Here is a 19,277-nt window from a genome sequence, read left to right on the forward strand (position 1 = left end):
GCTGTCGCAAATCAGAATTGGTTTCACTGGTCTCAGGGTGCAGAAATCATGGGCCCACTATAATTAAATGAAATTTTATGGTTGACATTGCAACTAAACATTATTCGTTCAAATGCCTTTATTCTTTGAAAGTACTGTATTTCAAAACATGATCCTCAATCTGGGTTTAATTTGTAAGGTCAAAGTCTTGTATGAAGAGCACTCTGCTGTTTTGAAGTCATTGAATTGCCTCTGATCAATTTATGAAATACATTCTTGGCATGTACAGTACCAGTCAAAAGTTTGGACACACCAACTCATTCAACAGTTTTTCTTTATTTTTACTATTTTCTACATTGTAGAATAATAGTGAAGACATCAACACTATGAAATGACACATATGGATTTTTTTTTACCTTGAATCATGAATCATGTAGTAACCAAAAAAGTGTTAAACAAATCTAAATATATTTTATATTTGAGATTCTTCAAAGTAGCCACCCTTTGCCTTGATGGCAGTTTTGCACACTCTTGGCATTCTCTCAACCAGCTTCATGAGGTAGTCACATGGAATGCATTTCACTTAATAGATGTGTATTTTTAAAATGTGTGGAATTTATTTCCTTCTTAATGCGTTTGAGCCAATCAGTTGTGTTGTGAAAAGGTAGGGGTGTTATACAGAAGATAGACCTATTTGGTAAAAGACCAAGTCCACACGAGCAATAGACATTAGACTGTTGGAAATCTGTCCTGGTCTGATGAGTCCAAATTTGAGCTATTTGGTTCCAACCACCGTGTCTTTGTGAGACGCAGAGTAGGTGAACGGATAATCTCCGCATGTGCGGTTCCCACCGTGAAGCATAGAGGTGGAGGTGTGAAAGTGTGAGGGTGCTTTGCTGGTGGCACTGTCTGTGATTTATTTAGAATTCAAGGCAAACTTAACCAGCATGGCTATCACAGCATTCTGCAGCGATACGCCATCCCATCTGGTTTGCGCTTAGTGGGACTATCATTTGTTTTTCAACAGGACAATGACCCAACACACCTCCAGGCTGTGTAAGGGCTATTTGACCAATAAGGAGAATGATGGAGTGCAGCATTAGATGACCTGGCCTCCACAATTACCCGACCTCAACACAACTGAAATGGTATGGGATGAGTTGAACCGCAGAGTGAAGGAAAAGCAGCCAACAAGTACTCAGCATATGTGGGAACTCCTTCAAGACTGTTGGAAAAGCATTCCAGGTGAAGCTGGTTGAGAGAATGCCAAGAGTGTGCAAAGCTGTCATCAAGGCAAAGGGTGGCTACTTTGAAGAATCTAAAATATATTTTGATTTGTTTAACACTTTTTGGGTTACTATATTATTACATATGTGTTATTTCATAGTTTTAATGTCTTCACTATTATTCTACAATGTAGAACATAGTAAAAATAAATAAAAACTGTTGAATGAGTTGGTGTGTCCAAACTTTTGACTGGTACTGTACATCTTTAAAAAAGCAATACAGGAACAAAACGTTCAAACATTAACTATACAATAAAAAAGAAGTTGCAGAGATGATCATTGAAGAACATCCACAACTGGTCTTTGTTCTTGTCATGGAAGTGCAGGGATACAGAATCCTTTATAGTGTTTTTTCCATGGATGTTGATAGTCATAATGTATCTCAGTTTATTCCAGTTACACATCCCATGGAGGTGTGTGGTAAATGGTGAGAAACTTGGAACTCATCCACACCCATACTGAACAAAGAAATTCTAGCAAAGCCTAAAAGTGGCCTCTTCCCATTTGTCCCGTTCCCTAAAACCTGAGTAGCGGACGTTTAAAAGAAGAGTAGAAGAATTTTTCCTGCCAAAAATTATATAAAATGCCACCCACTTTTTAGCCAATAAAGACAGGGACTATATTGAGGTGATTATTGAAAAATGAATGAACAGAAAAACATGATTTGTGTAATGGAGTAAGGGATGTGTGTGTAGCTCTAAGCTCACTCCATCCTCTCCTACAAACTCATTTTTATCTCCTCATCATCCAGTTGCTCCTCAGTCCGGTCAGCACTGGCCAGCTTCCATGATTCCCTCCTTCTCATGACCTTCGACCTCCACCTCTGCGTAGCTGGAGTGGAATCCCTGCTTCCTGAACTTCATGGATGGCCAGTAGCTGTTGCGTCGCTATTGAAATTAGATCATACAAATCATTGTTTTTAAAAGGTTAAAGAGGATGGGAGGAGAATTTACTACATTTAACAGGACAGAGCTGGTTGAATGTGAGCCCTGATAGTGTTACTAACCTGTAGGATGTAGAGTGGTGAGGCAGCAGAAGGATGAGAGTTGATGTAAAGAGCCAGCAGTGTCAGAGCCAGCAGTAGCACCAATGCAGCTACTACACCTGCTATAACTCCTGTGTGAGCTGACCCGTCGTGTTGTCTCGGGGGGCCTGTCTTCACGTCTAACCAGGAAAGAGAGACCATCTACAATCAAAATCCTGTAAACATGGCTCCATACACACAATTCAAAGTGAATCAAGATCCACCCACCGTTACCATTGTATCGAATCACACGTTTGGTGTCATCTGGAGGAAGCTCAAATGTAGGATCAGTTTGAATATTGAGCAGTTAGGACTAAAACTGCTTCCATTGTTATTTTCCTGAACTTAATTTCTGTGCAATTTCTTTGCATGTTCTAAGAACACTCAGATTACTGTAGGCACCGGCTAAAGACCGACACAGAGCACTAGGGCATTACTATGCAGGGCCTTCTAGCTCTGTTTAACACTGCTGCATGCACAGTTGAACTCTGATACTCCGATATAAACCCTCCCAGGCACACTCATTTACACACTTGACTTACTCTCCGTGGCAGGGCCTTCTAGTAGGGGCCCAAGGGGAGTGGTGACCTCAGAGTCTGAGGGAACTGAAGGGTCAATGGAGCTGTCTGGTCTCCCCATGGAATAATCCTCACATGTAACATCTTTGGCCTGTCCATATGATGGATGGGAATTGTGGTTTTAACAGAGGAAGCTGAGACTGTGATTTACATTTGATGTACAGTACATGTAAAGTATGTGAACGTTCATTGACATGGTCCAATTCTACCTCTTCTGAACAGGCGTAGTCCAGCCACTCCTGCCTGTGTCTGTCCATTCCATCTGAGCACCTGAAACAGACACAGATGTCAAACACAAAGGAACAAGTACTCCTTTATTCAGATAGCGACCTACACTCCTCTCCTGCTCACCTCTGGAGGATGTTGCACCAGGTACAGCCAGAGGTTAGGTTGGACGAGAGGCAGAGTTCACAGCTGTCATGCTGCAGACAGGCTGGACAGAGGGAGGGAGAGACAGAGAGACCTGGGTTTTGATTCTGCAGCGACATGATTGGCATTGGCATTAACATCATACTAAGCTGTGCCTGTGACTGGTTATTGAGGATGAAATGTCTGAGAGGACTGTATGAGGGATAGAGATTAGCTGCTTACTAGGCAATGCAGTGAACTCAAAGGCAGAGTTGTTGGTGATCTTAGTTGTATCGATGTCCACCCGATGGTACTCGTAGAGCCGACGTTGGGCATCTATGAGAGATATCATTTCAGATAATTTTAGCAAAAGTCTTTGACATCAAAGATTTGCCAAACTGGATAACTGTGGGTTAGGGTTAGGGAACCCTTTGGTGCTAACCTGAGGATTGAGGGGATTGCAGGTTTACCATGAATGCATCTGACAACCCTGCCTTCACTTGGTGCTCAGCAGAACTTATCACCTCCACTGGCAAAGGTATCTGAAAGAGCAAGATTGACAGGTAGAGAAAAATGGACAGAGAAACCGAAAAGTGTGACTGTGTTAAGATGGAGTACATTAAAATCAAAGACGTGTTGAACAAGGTTCATAAGTGTGCATGTTGTAAGTCCCACTCACATCTCTGTAGCTGAAGGTGATGGTCCCCGTGAGGTGCAGGGCAGCCTGGAAGGTGTATGCCCCCTCTGCTTCCCTCCCGTGGAGTCTCACCCGCTCCCACTGCACCACAAACACCTCACCTGTGGTCAGTACAGGACAGGTCACACAGAGGTCAACCAAGGGTCAAAAGTCAAATAACAAGCGCTGTCTGAATGTTACTCTATGGCTCACCATTGTCCAGGTACTGCACAATAGACTCCTTGGAGAAGCTGGGGTCAAAGTTGGCCATGAGGGGGGCGATGTACTGTGTTGCTGTCAGCATGCGGTGTGTGACCTCTCCCATGAAAATAAACCCTGGGGAAGGTCAGAGGTCAGGGTTCTATGGAGATGCATGGCAAGTGGCAACTGGTAGTTACAACAGTTCATTCCTTCTATGCTTAACGTAAGTAACAAGCAGGGAGTAGAAAGGAAGCATTATGATAAGTGGCTCCATGTGTCGGAAGAATAATGAAATATACCTCCTGTTGCTATGGTAATCTGCCTCAAATAATGTCCGTAGAAGGGGAAGTCAAATGAGAGGGCGACCTTCTGGAATACGAGGAAGAGAGAGAGGGAGGGAAATGAGATGCGCGTGCGCGTGCACGTGCGCGCGCGCGTGTGTGTGTGTGTGTAACTGTGTGCATGACTCACCGCAGCCTGTCTGTGTGTGTTGGACAAAATGCCATGCATTCTGACTTGGCCATGCTCTAGGTCGTTTAGATCTACCCAGAGTTCATTTGTGCGCTGGTCATCAGGGCCAAAACTACGCCACGAGTAATACCTACCAGCGTCCTCCTGTTATAGAAACAGTAGAGGTGAGTGCAAGAGGAGAAGTTGAGGGATGAGATGGGAGAGATGGAATAAGGGTGTGAGAAGGGGCGGAGGGGATGTGTTATAATGAACAACAGCAACAAGCAGCATTTGAATGCAGGCCCACATAAACAAACAAACAAACAAACACACACTCTACATTGAGTTCCAGTCTCCAGTTTATTACATAGTAGTACTACAAGAGAGGGATACTAAATATAAAGAATGCAGGTTGCATACTACATAAGCTAAAGGGATACACTTTTAGAAACCTTAGGATATCCTTGAATGTCTTGGACTGTAAATTTCAGCAGCGAGGTTAAAATGATTCACTGCAATTTGATTGGATCTGTGTTGTTCAACTCTTTTCAATATACCCTCTGCAGTCTAATGCAGAGGGTATGTTTTGTCTAAGGCCAGCAGGGAGCAGTATTCTACCACCACAACTGGAACAACTAGAACAAGCGAATCTCGCATCTTGCCCACACTAGTGTGTTGTTGGACCACTGACCCAGCGCCACTCACCACTAAGTGTGTCATGTTGTCTGGTAGGGTGTCAATGGTCAGTCCTCCTCCCAGTACTTCCCTGGCCACTCTGGCGTAACCCAGCCACGGCTCTCTGGGGGTCCTGTGTGATGGCTTCTCATGCTGCTGTCCATTCACATGATACCGCATCTCTGTCCAAAACACAGTGAGTCAGTGACACAGATCAAGTCAGTGTCAGTCAGAAGATTCATGTTTGAACCCACTCTGTCAAATTACAAACAAATCAGGCATTTGCTTTAGGCAGAGTTGGGGAAGTTTCTCTGAAAATATTTAACCAAGAAACCAATTACTTCTCACTGGTAGAAGTTAAGATACACTCAAGCTAGCCTTAAGAAAAATATAGTTTACTTAACTAAAGTTACTTTGAAAAAGTAGTTCACTACATCAAAACTACTTTGTGAAAAATCTCTCTGGAGTCAGATGTCAACAGAATGTGTAATTTAGCACATTAACACAAATCAGTTTAAAGTGAGAATTAGGCAGGTCTAATGCTGAAAAAAAGAAAGGACATTCTTGCCTATATCACCCAGATGTTCTTTTTGCAAAAAAAGTAGTGTGTAGTTCAGTAGTTAGCTACACCCATGGCAGAAAAAAAAGTAATTAACTACTGAAAACACTACCAAGATTAGAATTGAGTTTAACTACCACAAAGCTACTGCAAAATGTAGTTAAATTACTAGTTGAACTACATGTAGTTCACTACTCCCCAACACTGGCTTTAGGTTACTGCATAGCCCTGAACCGAGTGTGTATTTCTCAATGCAATGGTTTGGATATTGTGGGCTGAAAGTGAACATAGCATTAACATATCTCTGGCCATGAGGGAATGCTGACATGCATTTCAACCTCTGAACAGGTGCAGGAGTTCCTACACCTGCACGCACCCACACATGCACCTGCACACACACACACACACGCACGCACACACACACACACACACACACACGCACACACACACACATTAAAATGTGTGATGGCTGGACCACAGTCTAATCACAATACAACAAACTAGAAAGGCCTTGGGGATTTCTTGTTCGTCTGCCGCTTTGCTTTTCTCTCCTCCTCCTCCTCCTCTCCTTGTCTTGCATATCCCACGGACTGCAATGTTCTGTCTCTTGGAGCCAAAGTTGTGAGCAGTTCCCAAAGCAACTTACAATGCAGCATATGTTCCACAACATTCTGCTAAAACATTATCCAAACAAATAACTCAATGTGGATTTGACATCATCTGGGATTAGGAGGGACAAATCTCTGAGGACCTCCGTTGTTATCAGATAACACACGTCCCCACAGCACTCTGCTTGAGGCCACAATGCATCTGGTTATACTGCTTCTCAGGCCGCAGCCACATAGATATTTTCTGTCCGGAAATTACCGAAATCACCGACTCAACAAGAATGCATATAGGACCTCCCCCATATAGGATCTATTGTTCTTGTTCTTGTTCTTGTTCTTGTTCAGTTTGGGACACTTCTCAGTGCAGTGCAGTTGCTGTCGTTTTTTGTTTTTGTTTGTTTATTCTGGCCCTGCATGGCAATTGCTTGTGAGTTATTGAGATGGTTAGTTGCCAGTTCATCTAGCTAAGTCAGGAGGTGTTTGACATGAGTGGTGCTGGAGAGGTTGTCAATGTGTGGCGCTAGGGATGTTGTTGTCTATGCTAGCTACATTCCATTGCTAATTCTGCTGGCCTTTCGCCATCCAGTGTCATAAAGATGCTGGCTCGCAACGTTTGCAACATCCAAGCCTTCTCGTTTATGTCAGCAGTGTTGTGTTTTATGTGCACAGAGCATTGTACGTGCATTCTATCTTTTATAGTGCACTTCTGTATAGAATACAGTTGCGAGATAACGTTGTATATCAAGCTTTATCTTGAAAACTTGACTGCTGACGTTTTTGGGGGATTGTATTCATTGCACTAATGACCAAAATACTAAAATATACACGTTTTGAGTGAACTATACCTTTACAGCTAGAATCCTTAGTTGCTACATAAATTAATGGACAAATGAATGATATATAGCCATTATATCCTGAAGAATATAACTTAGAAATACCTCATGAGTATAGCTCAACTGTTGTACCCCATCAGAACCTAACATACAAGCGTGTTTTACTCCAATCGTTGTACATAATGGAAATGGAAACCACCATAGCCTCAAAACATAGTTACAACTATACTTTTGATATCATGGATGGTCAGTCCTTGCATCCATAGCTCTGACTATGAATTTGAGAGTGGTTACATTTCTCTAGGCCCATTCCTCAGCCTTCAGAAAAAAAAAACATGTGGCAAGGTCAACTTTAAATAGGCTCGGTAAAAAAAAGAAACGCCCTCTCACTGTCAACTGCGTTTATTTTCAGCAAACTTAACATGTGTAAATACTTGTATGAACATAACAAGATTCAACAACTGACACATAAACTGAACAAGTTCCACAGACACGTGACTAACACAAATGGAAAAATGTGTCCATTAAACAAAGGGGGGGGGGGGGGGTCAAAATCAAAATGGACAGTCAGTATCTGCTGTGGCCACCAGCTATATTAAGTAATGCAGTGCATCTCCTCCTCATGGACTGCACCAGATTTGCCAGTTCTTGCTGTGAGGTGTTACCCCACTCTTCCACCAAGGCACCTACAAGATCCCAAATATTTATGGAGGGAATGGCCCTAGCCCTCACCCTCCGATCCAACAGGTCCCAGACGTGCTCAATGGGATTGAGATCCAGGCTCTTCGCTGGCCATGGCAGAACACTGACATTCCTGTCTTGCAGGAAATCACGCACAGAATGAGCAGTATTGTCACGTTCTGACCTTAGTTCCTTTGTTTTTGTCTTTGTTTTAGTATGGTCAGGGCGTGAGTTGGGGTGGGCAGTCTATGTTTGTTTTTCTACGTTGGTTTTTGAGTTCGGCCTAGTATGGGTCTCAATCAGAGGCAGCTGTCAATTGTTGTCCCTGATTGAGAATCATACTTAGGTAGCCTGGGTTTCACTTTTGCTTTGTGGGTGTTTGTTTCCGTGTGAGTGTTTGGGCCACACGGTACTGTTTCGTTTTGTTCACATCGTTTATTGTTTTGTTCCAGTGTTTGTTTATTAAAAAGACATGAACACTTACCACGCTGCACCTTGGTCCTCCTCTCTATCTCCAGACGACATCCGTTACAAGTATGGCTGGTGGCATTGTCATGATGGAGGGTCATGTCAGGATGAGCCTGCAGGAAGGGTACCACATGAGGGAGGAGGATGTCTTCCCTGTAACGCTCAGCATTGAGATTGCCTGCAATGACAACAAGCTCAATCCGATGATGCTGTGACCCACCGCCCCAGACCATGACGGACCCTCCACCTCCAAATCGATCCCGCTCCAGAGTACAGGCCTCGGTGTAACGCTCATTCCTTCGACGATAAACGCAAATCCGACCATCATCCCTGGTGAGACAAAGCCCCGACTCGTTAGTGAAGAGCACTTTTTGCCAGCCCTGTTTTGTCCAGCGATGGTGGGTTTGTGCCCATAGGCGACGTTGTTGCCTGGTGAGGACCTGCCTTTACAACAGGCCTACAAGCCCTCAGTCCAGCCTCTCTCAGCCTATTGTGGACAGTCTGAGCACTGATGGAGGGATTGTACGTTCCTTGTGTAACTCGGGCAGTTGTTGTTGCCAACCAGTACCTGTCCCGCAGGTGTGATGCTCGTGTAACAGTATAGCTTCCATCCCTCTCCTCGCCCCAACCTGGGCTCGAACCATGGACCCTCTGCACACAGATAACAGTCACCCTCGAAGCATCGTTACCCATCGCTCCACAAAAGCAGAGGCTCTTGCAGAGCAAGGGGAACCACTACTTCAAGGTCTCAAAGCGAGTGATGTCACAAATTGAAACGCTATTAGCGCACCACCGCTAACTAGCTAGCCATTTCACATCGGTTACACTCACCCCCCTTTTGACCTCCTTTTCCGCAGTAACCAGTGATCCGGGTCAATAGCATCAATGTATGGAGTATAACTTTAGTCCGTCCCCTCGTCCCAACCCGGGCTCTAACCAGGGACCCTCTGCACACATCAACAACTGACACCCACGAAGCATTGTTACCCATCGCTCCACAAAAGCCGAGGCTCTTGCAGAGCAAGGGGAACCACTACTTCAAGGTCTCAAAGCGAGTGATGTCACAAATTGAAACGCTATTAGCGCGCATCACCGCTAACTAGCTAGCCATTTCACATGGTTACACTCGGATGTACCAATCCTGTGCAGGTATTGTTACGCGTGGTCTGCCTGTCTGTCCTTTCTCCCTGTAGCGTTATCTTAGGCGTCTCACAGTACGGACATTGCAATTTATTGCCCTGGCCACATCTGCAGTCCCCATGCCTCATTGCAGCATGCCTAAGGCACATTCACACAGATTAGCAGGGACCCTGAGCATCTTTCTTTTGGTGTTTTTCAGAGTCAGTAGAAAGGCCTCTTTAGTGTCCTAAGTTTTCATAACTGTGACCTTAATTGCCTACCGTCTGGATTTGGGTTTTTACGAATTATCTTTGAAAGACAGGGTCCTGAAAAATGGACGTTTCTTTTTTTTGCTGAGTTTACTAACATTTTTTTTTTTGTTATCTGCATTGGACTATTTTGCTTTATCATACAGTACATCTCTGTTATTATCATCATTACATTATTCGTTTTTTTCTGGTGAACCCGCCTGCCTGATCCAGACAGCTTCAATGTTGCGCAACTTTTAGGAATATTTCGTCCTACTCAAAGATGGGTGTGTTCATGACGTCACACGTACTATATAAATGTAACCGCACGTGGGTTTTTTTCAAACGGAGTCTTTCTTCTAACCCTAAATTATGTGCTTTCCTGTACTACATGTTTACTGTTTTGTTTCTTGCTTTCAGTAGACGACAGGAAGTTTTCGAATATCGGTAGGCATATGGCAAACAAAAAAGCAAAGAAATTCACTCCGTGACGCTCATTTTTCCCGGTGGCATCACCATGAACATGCCGTGGTCAGTATGGCTGCCGCGAAGAGTTCGTCTCTGCTGCTCTGGTGATTTTCTCTGGGAAAAACTTGTTGAGCAGATCAAACTGAGCTGGGTAACAGGCGGATCTAAATGATGATTCTGGTCGAAAGCCCGTGCTCAAACATTTTCAATATTTTACCAGTTATAAAATGTGCAGTCTGTTCACGTTTGAATGTGCTTGCTAGATCAGAGGGCGCGAGATGTTCGTTATTTTCGGATACCGGATGTGATAGAACTCCGACTCAGAACACGGCATTTTTTTGTTACCAGATTTTGTTGCACTAACTGGGTGGAATCAACCCTGACTGGCACAGGCATAAATTGTGTATTACCAGTGCCCTTACTGAATCTAATCACTTCATTCATGTTAACTCTTCAGAATGTTTAGGTATAGTTAACCCTAAATTGAAGATGGCTGCGTCACACCCGGCCGTGATTGGGAGTCCCATACGGCTGCGCACAATTGGCCTAGGGTAGGCCGTCATTGTAAATAAGAATTTGTTCCTTACTGACTTGACCTGATGAAGTAAAAATAATCTGGTGCTTGACTGACACTAGCCAACAGTTTGTACATGTGGCTTGTTTCTGACATCTGAAAAGAAGCCTATGTTTGTTTAGCATATAAACAGAAACCTAAACCAAACACTGAAATAACCTGCAAGTGGAATGTGTAGAGGGAGCTAAGGGGTGTAGGGAGCAGGGCTGTAGTTGGCCAGCTCTGATCAAGTTAAGTGGTCTAGAATAAAACCCTCAAGGCCATCGGTACTTAAATCACTGGCTAATCACCAAGACAAGAGGAGCCTGCCTGTCTACAGCACTGAGAGGAGGGCAGGAGGTGGAGGAAGAGATGTCACTTCATAATGTTGTGGTAAAGAGTCACGCTTCCATCCAGACTGTGTTTTGCATGTCCTACGCTAGTAGGATGATTGTTGGGAGAAGGGAGTGAAGAGGGTTTTACATGCAGCTAAGCCCCCCCCCCCCCCCCCCCCCCCCCCCCCCAATCTCAAATAGACTCAGGAAACCAAGGGTTTATCATTCCATCACATTTGTAAATCATAAATGTCTTATTTTATCGCCATCATCACTTGACATTCCTACATGGTACACTCTGGTCTATTTCAAATGAAATGTGCAGTGTAGTACATGTTTGTTTCTGCACTCTCCAACTGGATGTATAGAACTGAAATAGATCCTATAAGTCACTGTTAAATTCCTATGCATTCTATAGCCTGGTCCCAGATCTGTTTGTGCTTTTGCCCTGCTCCGTTGTCAAGACAAACTATATGTTTGGTAGTCAGCTCGGGTATTTGAACCAACAACCTTTTAGTTACTGTCCCAACACTCTTAACTGGTAGGCTACTTACTGCCTGCTTGGTCATTTCTTTCAGCTGGTCAGCTCGGGTATTTGAACCAGCGACTTTTCAGTTACTGTCCCAACTCTCTTAACTGGTCGGCTACCTACTGTGAGCAGAAACAAACCGACGAGCACCACGGCTAGTAATTATATGGAATAACCCTACAGACTATTATACCCAGAGCAGGGGGAGACTAATTGAATACACCAAGAGGCTTCAAGTCGAGATAAGGAGTATATAGAGGGGCTGTGAAAGGGGAGACTAAAGGACAACTACAATGCTAAAAGAGTGTGAGAGGCCAATGATAGTGGGTAGTGTCACAAGGGAGATTTGGTCCTAGATTTGTTTTGTAATCTTGCTCTTTTTGAGGTAAAGTACAGGGATGGTCTGCAAAATAAAATGAAAAAAGTCTAATTGGATCTTTGGTGTCACGCTTTCCTCATAGACGTATGCGTTTGCCAGCACTGCAGCGTGTTTCTGGGGAAATTAGGTGTGGTATGGTCGGTGATGTGAAACATATAGGGACCGTTCTATTTCTATGGCTACAACTTCCAATTCTCTTGTGAACCCAGTTTCAGCACAGTACTACAATCCAGGGTCATCTTCTCAGATGGGAGAGAGAACACACAGAACGAGTTTGAAGAATCAGGCATGTGTGACTATGGTGTTCGAGAAGGTCTGTTTTTAAAATCAACAGGCGGGGGTGATATATCATGTATTGCAGTGGCTCCCAAACTTTTTCACTCCCCCCCCCCCCCCCCCCCTTCCATCATTGGTGAACGTCCTGTTTGTTCATGTGGTCTCTGAGTGACTCAAACATTACAACAAAATCAATGGGCAAAAAATCTACCTAAACAACGTTAGCTAACATGGGCTAGTTGATCTGGACGTTTCTGACAAGTTATAATAAATATCTCTCTAAGGTCTGCGATGACTGACACTGCAGGAGGAAAACTGCAAATATACTACCCAATTTGGTGTGTTCTGCTATTACAATTTTTAAAGGTAAGTTGAAAGCCCAACTGACCCCCGCCGACCCCTTGGCCCCACAGTCTGGGAACCACTGATGTATTGGAATGCCTGATGACAGAGGACAAATAGGATATGACAAGTGAGAATACCATTATAACATAAACACCTCTTCTGTTAGAATATAAGGCTCACAGACTGTCTGGCCTGCTTTATCACAGGCAACTGTCACTTAGTCACAGACCTCAGGCTTTCATTTGATATTAATTGTCTAAAACAATTGGAGTCCAGGTATGCTAAAATACTATTTTAAATTACCAAAAGGAGAGAACTAGAGGCCAAACTAATTTAACGGGAGGGTCATCTGCCCTCACCCTCAGGCATAAACAAGGTAAAGTTTAAGCTACCGCTCATAGGCAGATAGACAGTCGGTCTTCTGGCCTGAGCACTAAAGTCACCCTGATGCTATGAAACCACTCAGCCCATATTTCCAGGCCTGTTTCTGTGAGTGGTCAGTCAGACCGGGAGGCAAGAGGGCACACCCTTTCCTGCATGGGAGAGGCTGCTAAGGGCTGGCTCAGGATCAGCCGGATGGCACATTACTTCTACAGCTCAACTCAATGTGGCTGATCATATGAACATGAGTACCTTCTTTTTTCTTTTTGTTTTGCACTGTCTCCATGCACACTCACAGAACTCTACACACTCACAGAACTCTGCACACTCACAGAACTCTGCACACTCACAGAACTCTGCACACTAACAGAACTCTACACACTCACTCACACTGACATTCCAGCACACGCACTTCATTTGCTCACACACATAACACGCACACATTCATATTGACTACACACTCACATACGATGACCATATGCACTGCTGTCACTCTGTTTATCATATACCTTGATGCCTGGTCATCTTACCTCTATACATACATATCTACCTCTATCACTCCAGTATCCCTGCACATTGTAAATATGATATAGACACTGACCCTGTATATAGCATACTTACTTTCTCGTGCTCTTGTTTCTATTTCTTGTGTGTTTTTGTTCTACTTTATTTTATAGCACTGCAATGATATTGATTACTGCATTAGGAAAGGCATTTCACTGTACTTGTGCACATGACAATAAGAACTTGAAACTACAGACCCACAGCAAATTATCATTGATACCTGAATTATAATGTGAACTTTTGATCTAATATGGGAAAAACATAGTTTTGTTTTTGAAATATTGCTAAATATATTTTTTCCAGACATTATTATGATGAATTATTGTAATGTATGGTCATTATTAGGCTTTGTGTCCAGGTCATGGCATTGCCTTTCAAGATTTTCTATTCTGAAAAAACACCAAGATCTCTTCTATGAAAACAAGAGAGCAGTGATGACCTCACACTTCCTCTGTTATGGTGAAACCCAATCTCTCAGTGGATGAGGTAAAGGAATTAATTCTGGTTTTCATTGTATGATTAGACAAAGCCCATAACGAACTCAGTCAGGCATCTCAATGAAGATCAGGGCTGAACCATGTCTTATTCCCCAATGCCAACATCCCGCCTCGTCATCCAAGAAATCACTTTCTTTAATTCGAACAAAGAATCGAAGGGCAATTCCACCACTCTTCACCCTCATTTTCATTATTTTCAGAACAATAGCGTTGTCTACACATGTCAAAACGGCGCATTTATACACTTTGTAGAAGAAAAATGTCATGAAAAGTTGAAAGATTTTAAAAACTGTGATTTTCAAACACTATGAGGTTTCACTGTGACACTGCGATCAAGAACCCCCCCCCCCCATGGCTAGAAACAAGGTTTTAAAAATCCCTTTTTTATTTTGTTTCTTTTAATCCTAGATCAAAGAGAAGCACATTTTAGGACCTTTCTTCTTATCTCTTTAACCCCAGATCATAGAAACATGACCATAACACGTATGTGCCCACTGGTACGTTGCTGGAGATAATGAATATGCGGTTGAAAAGTGGCAGAATTGCACTTTAGGATTGTAGGTTCTTTGTCTCCCTCCCTGCCTCTCTATCCCTACTTCACAGATCCTTCTGTTCTCTTGGAACTTGCCAGAAGTGTCTGTATAGATGTCACAATGACCCTTGCTGTTGCCGATCCAAATCTCCACGACAGCGAAATCACATCTATGGATGTCATCCACACAGATATTTAGTATATCCAGATTTATCCTTTCCATTTTTATTCTGTTCAGGCTTGGCCCCAGTATGGCTGGACCAGACATAAGTCATTTGTTAAATGAAATTCTCAACAGGACAAAGAACAGAGCCAAGCTCTGAGGTCAGCAGCCTCACAATTCATTTTCATCCCTCAAGCTGTGTTTTCATAATCTGCGTTAGCTGCTGCAGATAGCTCTCCAGGGGTAGCTCCACTTGATCCTATTTCAAACAGCTTTTTTACACTGCATGTAAAAAATAAAATCATCTAATTTGATTCCGTGTAAGATCAACACGAAAAGCAATTAATTTAGCTCAGTGAAGAGCTGTTGCTGTTTTGAAGGTGGTAGATAGTATCAGGGAAGAGCTGTTGCTGTTTTGAAGGTGGTAGATAGTATCAGGGAAGAGCTGTTGCTGTTTTGAAGGTGGTAGATAGTATCAGGGAAGAGCTGTTGCTGTTTTGAAGGTGGTAGATAGTATCAGGGAAGAGCTGTTGCTGTTTTGAAGGTGGTAGATAGTATCAGGGAAGGAGAATGGGATTCATCTTCCTTTCTCATCTGAATATTGGAGCAAACCAAAGGTCACGAGGGGAATACACTCAGCAAAGAGTACTAGGTGAAGGGAAATAAAATATGAATTTGGGAGCAGAGATTTGGCTAATAAGGCTTACAGGATTTATTGAGAAGTGAGGAAGTCATAGAAAGAGGAGTGCAGAGGTGGGACAGGGGTAGTGACAAATCTAAGTACTCAATCGCTAATAAAAGGCTTTATATGGCTAGGAGAAACACATCACGATGCATCCCCCTCCATCGGTCTACCAGCATTCCTGTCACACTCCAAGCACTCAGAAATGCATACACTTTCAACACACGTACAGACAAACACACATGTAATATGTCATTGTTGTACGGTATGTGTGTCTACAGTTTTGGTCAACGTTGTGTTTGTGTATGTAAGTTGTTTTGTCTGAAGCTTTGTTCCTCCTGATGCTGTTGGACCAGGTATCTCTTGAAAAAAAAAACCATTTTTATCTCAATGAAAAAAACCTGGATTAAAAAAAAAACATGATTCATCAAGCTACCACCTTTTTTTTGCCTACATTCCTCGACCGTTTTTTCTGTCTTGTCCCCTCTTCTTTCCCACTCTGGAATGCCCTACTTTTAGGCCTAGCAGAGTGGCAGGGACAAACGTGTCCAAATCTAATTTTAGGCCGAAGCAATGCTGTTTTGTGGGTTGTTGTTCTGAGTCATTCTGGAACATGGTGTTTCTTTATGGTTACACTTTGATTGCAAACTAGGTCACTAACCTTTCTGCACAAACAAAACGTATAAGGGTTTGCCCATTTCCAAACACAGTCATGAACCTGCACCGTTTTCCATATATAAGTAAATTAGTTTTTTTTAAAAACATGTCTTCAAAGACATCTCTACGTAGTTCATTGAAGCCATGAGATATCAAAAAAAAAGAGAATGCCAAGACACACACACATCTTTTTTATGTTAAATACCAAAGTTATTATTCCATGTGATCATAAATTGCTGTGACTGCCGTGTTAGGGTGGAAGCATGAGAGAGAGAGAGAGGTGGACAGATGTAAATGGAATATATTATGCAAATAAAGGATGATCCTGGGATTTATTTTTTAAAAAGTAGAGAAGAGTCTGGATGAGGTTACTATTGTACGGCAGAAAGTACAACACCTGATTGACCTGAAGAGAAGCTGTGTGAAGCTGTGTGAAGCATTGGAAGCTGCTGAAAGGAAGACGGCTCATAATAACGGCGCGAATGGAATGGCATCAAACACATTGAAACCATGTGTTTGATACCAGTCCACTAACTCCACTCCTGCCATTACGACAAGCCCGTCCTCCCCCAATTTAGGTGAGACCAACCTCCAGTGTAATGGAGAGAGTGATCCATGGGGGGGGACATGAGGAGGGAGGAGACAACAGGTGAAAAAAGGGGATGAAGTACAGTGAGAAAAGAGAATCAGGATGGAAAACACAGGAGAGGTAGGGGAGAAAGAAAAGCTTACCTGTTTGTTCTTGAGCCCAAACTCTCCCCAACTCTGCCTGGGAGAGACAGATGAGTAGCAAGGCACTGAGACACATGTTGTTTAGCAACAACAAAAACACAGCTCTTTCCCTCTCACTCTTCCTTCTTCTCCCTCTCTTCTCTTTCAACTACATGGTTTCTCCTGGTCCCAGTCACCCTGTAGCTCCCTCTCCCCCCCCTCCCTCTCTCACATGCTCTCTCCCCTTACACACTCTCTCTCCCTCTACAACACCCTCTTAAAGCTGTCCTTCCGTTGCCATGGTGATTACAAAGCCAGAGGGATGATAAGAAGTAGCAGCTGAGGAGATGAAAGTGTTCTCTCTCTCTCTCTCTCCCTGCATGTCCTGCCTCTCTCATGTTTTCTATCCATCCTCTTTGCTTTGATGTGCCCCACGTTCTGTCTCTCTCCCTCCATATTTTGACTGGGATGCTAGTGAAATCATCTGGAATCACAGTGGAGCCCTCTCTCTTATCTCTTAGGGCGCTCAAGAGTAGAGGAGTACGTACACGCATGCCATGGCATCTCCTAGCCCCGGACAATGATATAGTCTCTCTCTGTGTTCAGACATGGCTGCTGTAGAGAACTAAATGAATGCAGTAAAAACAGTACAATCTCTTTCACTGAATCTATCTATTGACCTTCTGGTTATAAACTGATGAACGAACAGTTAACAGCACTTCTAACCATACAGCCACCATACCAGATAATTACCACAATGACATTTACAGGTACTGTCCATAAGAGCTTTAGTTTTGGTATTCCATGCCCGCTGCTATGAATGTTTATTTGGTCAATAATAACAACCATATTGTCTGAGTATTGAGCAGTAGTTTTGTGGGTCATATGAAAAAGGGGCATGTCCTGTTTTGTTTGGCTACGGTTTAATTTCCAGGCACATGCGATAGCAGCTCTGTCTGTTATCCTGCTCAAATAAGCGTTGCTTTACAAGCACTGTGTGGTCGTCTCCACCATCACCCCGCTTCTTTCTCAGCTGTTCCATTACAATCAGTTCCACATCGAAGAATCAGGCTAGAGAACGCTGGTGAGGAAATGACAGTTGAGCCTTTACGAGATTCACTGCTGGAAAATGTAGCCTACATGCTAGGGACATATTTTAGTAGGGCATGATACTCAGAATGTCATTGAACATTGAAATGTTACAAGAGAACTGACTATTCTCTTGCACAATGAAAAGATACATCTCGGTTTTACTGTAAACAAATTTCTATAAGCATGTTCTGAATAAGCTCCCACAATTTAATTTGCTTACACTGGTCTCTACTGGTCATCTGGGGAATTACAACATTAATAGAGGGAAAGACTTGAATTGTAAATGACTCACATTATACTGTGGTCAGTATGCGTTCAGGCTTTTCCACGAGTCAGTCAGATTCAAAGAGGTCAATAACATGTTGGATCTGGATGTAAAAATACAAACTTCAGAAGAATGTCCTGCTGTCCCAGTGTCACTCATTTCAACCCAAACTATTTCTCATATTCAGCTCCTCTCCTGTACTACAAACACCCTCTCAGTTCTGTACTCTTTCCCTCTCATTTAACACAGCTCTCTCTCTCTCCATCTTCCTCGTTCCCTTTTTTTTTTAATTGCCTTTTTTTTTTTTAAATCCGCCTCCTCTCTTTTTCTCTTCCCCGGCTCTCTCCCTGGGACCCAGTCTCTCTCTCTCTACATGTTTCTGTTTATATCTTTCATGCGTCTGTACATCTGATCCCCCTGTGCTCTGCAGCCAGCTGGGTAAATATTGGCTCTGTGTTCTGGATGCGGCGCGCGTGTTACTGAAAGTAATCCGATTATGTTACAAAATGTGGGTAATCCAAAAGTTACGTTACTGATGAACAATTTTGGACAGGTAACTAGTAAAAAATTACATTTAGAAGGTATCCTACCCAACCCTGCACACACACACACACACACACACACACACACAGCGGTCTAAGGCACTGCATCTCAGTGCTAGAGGCATCACTACAGACCCTGGTTCGATTCCAGGCTGTATCACAACCGGCCGTGTTTGGGAGTCCAATAGGGCGGCACACAATTGACCCAGCGTTGTCCGGGTTAGGATGTTTTGGTAAATAAGAATTTGTTCTTAACTGACTTGCCTAGTTCAATAAAGGTTAAATAAAAATAAAACATACACTTTATAATTACAAGAGGTGGAGCAATGTTCTAGTAGCACTAACCTATAAAACACCTACTCAGAACATTACTAGAAGACCTCTGGTGCATAGACTCTATATCAGGGGGTATAGCTCAGTGGTAGAGCATTTGACTGCAGATCAAGAGGTCCTCGGTTCAAATCCGGGTGCCCCCTCATTTTCTTTGTAACGTATTGATCACAGATCTAATGGTGGGTTGGTGAATCGTGAAAGGTGACTAACTGGGTAGGTAAGGCCAGGGCCTGATTCCGA

The 19,277-nt window shown here is 43.2% G+C and overlaps 1 protein-coding gene and 1 non-coding gene across 2 annotated transcripts; one reads left to right on the plus strand and one right to left on the minus strand.

Annotated features, from left to right (window-relative positions):
* Window positions 1-1,395: 1,395 nt before the first annotated feature.
* On the minus strand, window positions 1,396-17,006 carry LOC110486215 (plexin domain-containing protein 1). The gene is made up of 13 exons (XM_036940921.1): window positions 16,827-17,006; window positions 5,248-5,399; window positions 4,564-4,707; window positions 4,392-4,461; window positions 4,105-4,227; window positions 3,895-4,013; window positions 3,658-3,757; window positions 3,459-3,551; window positions 3,219-3,300; window positions 3,077-3,137; window positions 2,832-2,958; window positions 2,272-2,429; window positions 1,396-2,152 (listed from the first exon to the last, which is right to left on the minus strand). Exons 1-13 carry the CDS (start codon window positions 16,900-16,902, stop codon window positions 2,033-2,035), a joined length of 1,425 nt encoding a protein of 474 aa, XP_036796816.1. The 5' UTR covers window positions 16,903-17,006; the 3' UTR covers window positions 1,396-2,032.
* Window positions 17,007-19,108: 2,102 nt separating this feature from the next.
* Window positions 19,109-19,180, plus strand: trnac-gca. The gene has a single exon. It is a non-coding gene; the product is annotated as a tRNA-Cys (tRNA).
* Window positions 19,181-19,277: the final 97 nt, after the last annotated feature.

Source organism: Oncorhynchus mykiss, chromosome 13 (genome assembly GCF_013265735.2).
Source record: "Oncorhynchus mykiss isolate Arlee chromosome 13, USDA_OmykA_1.1, whole genome shotgun sequence".
In the NCBI taxonomy this organism is placed as follows: Eukaryota; Metazoa; Chordata; class Actinopteri; order Salmoniformes; family Salmonidae; genus Oncorhynchus; species Oncorhynchus mykiss.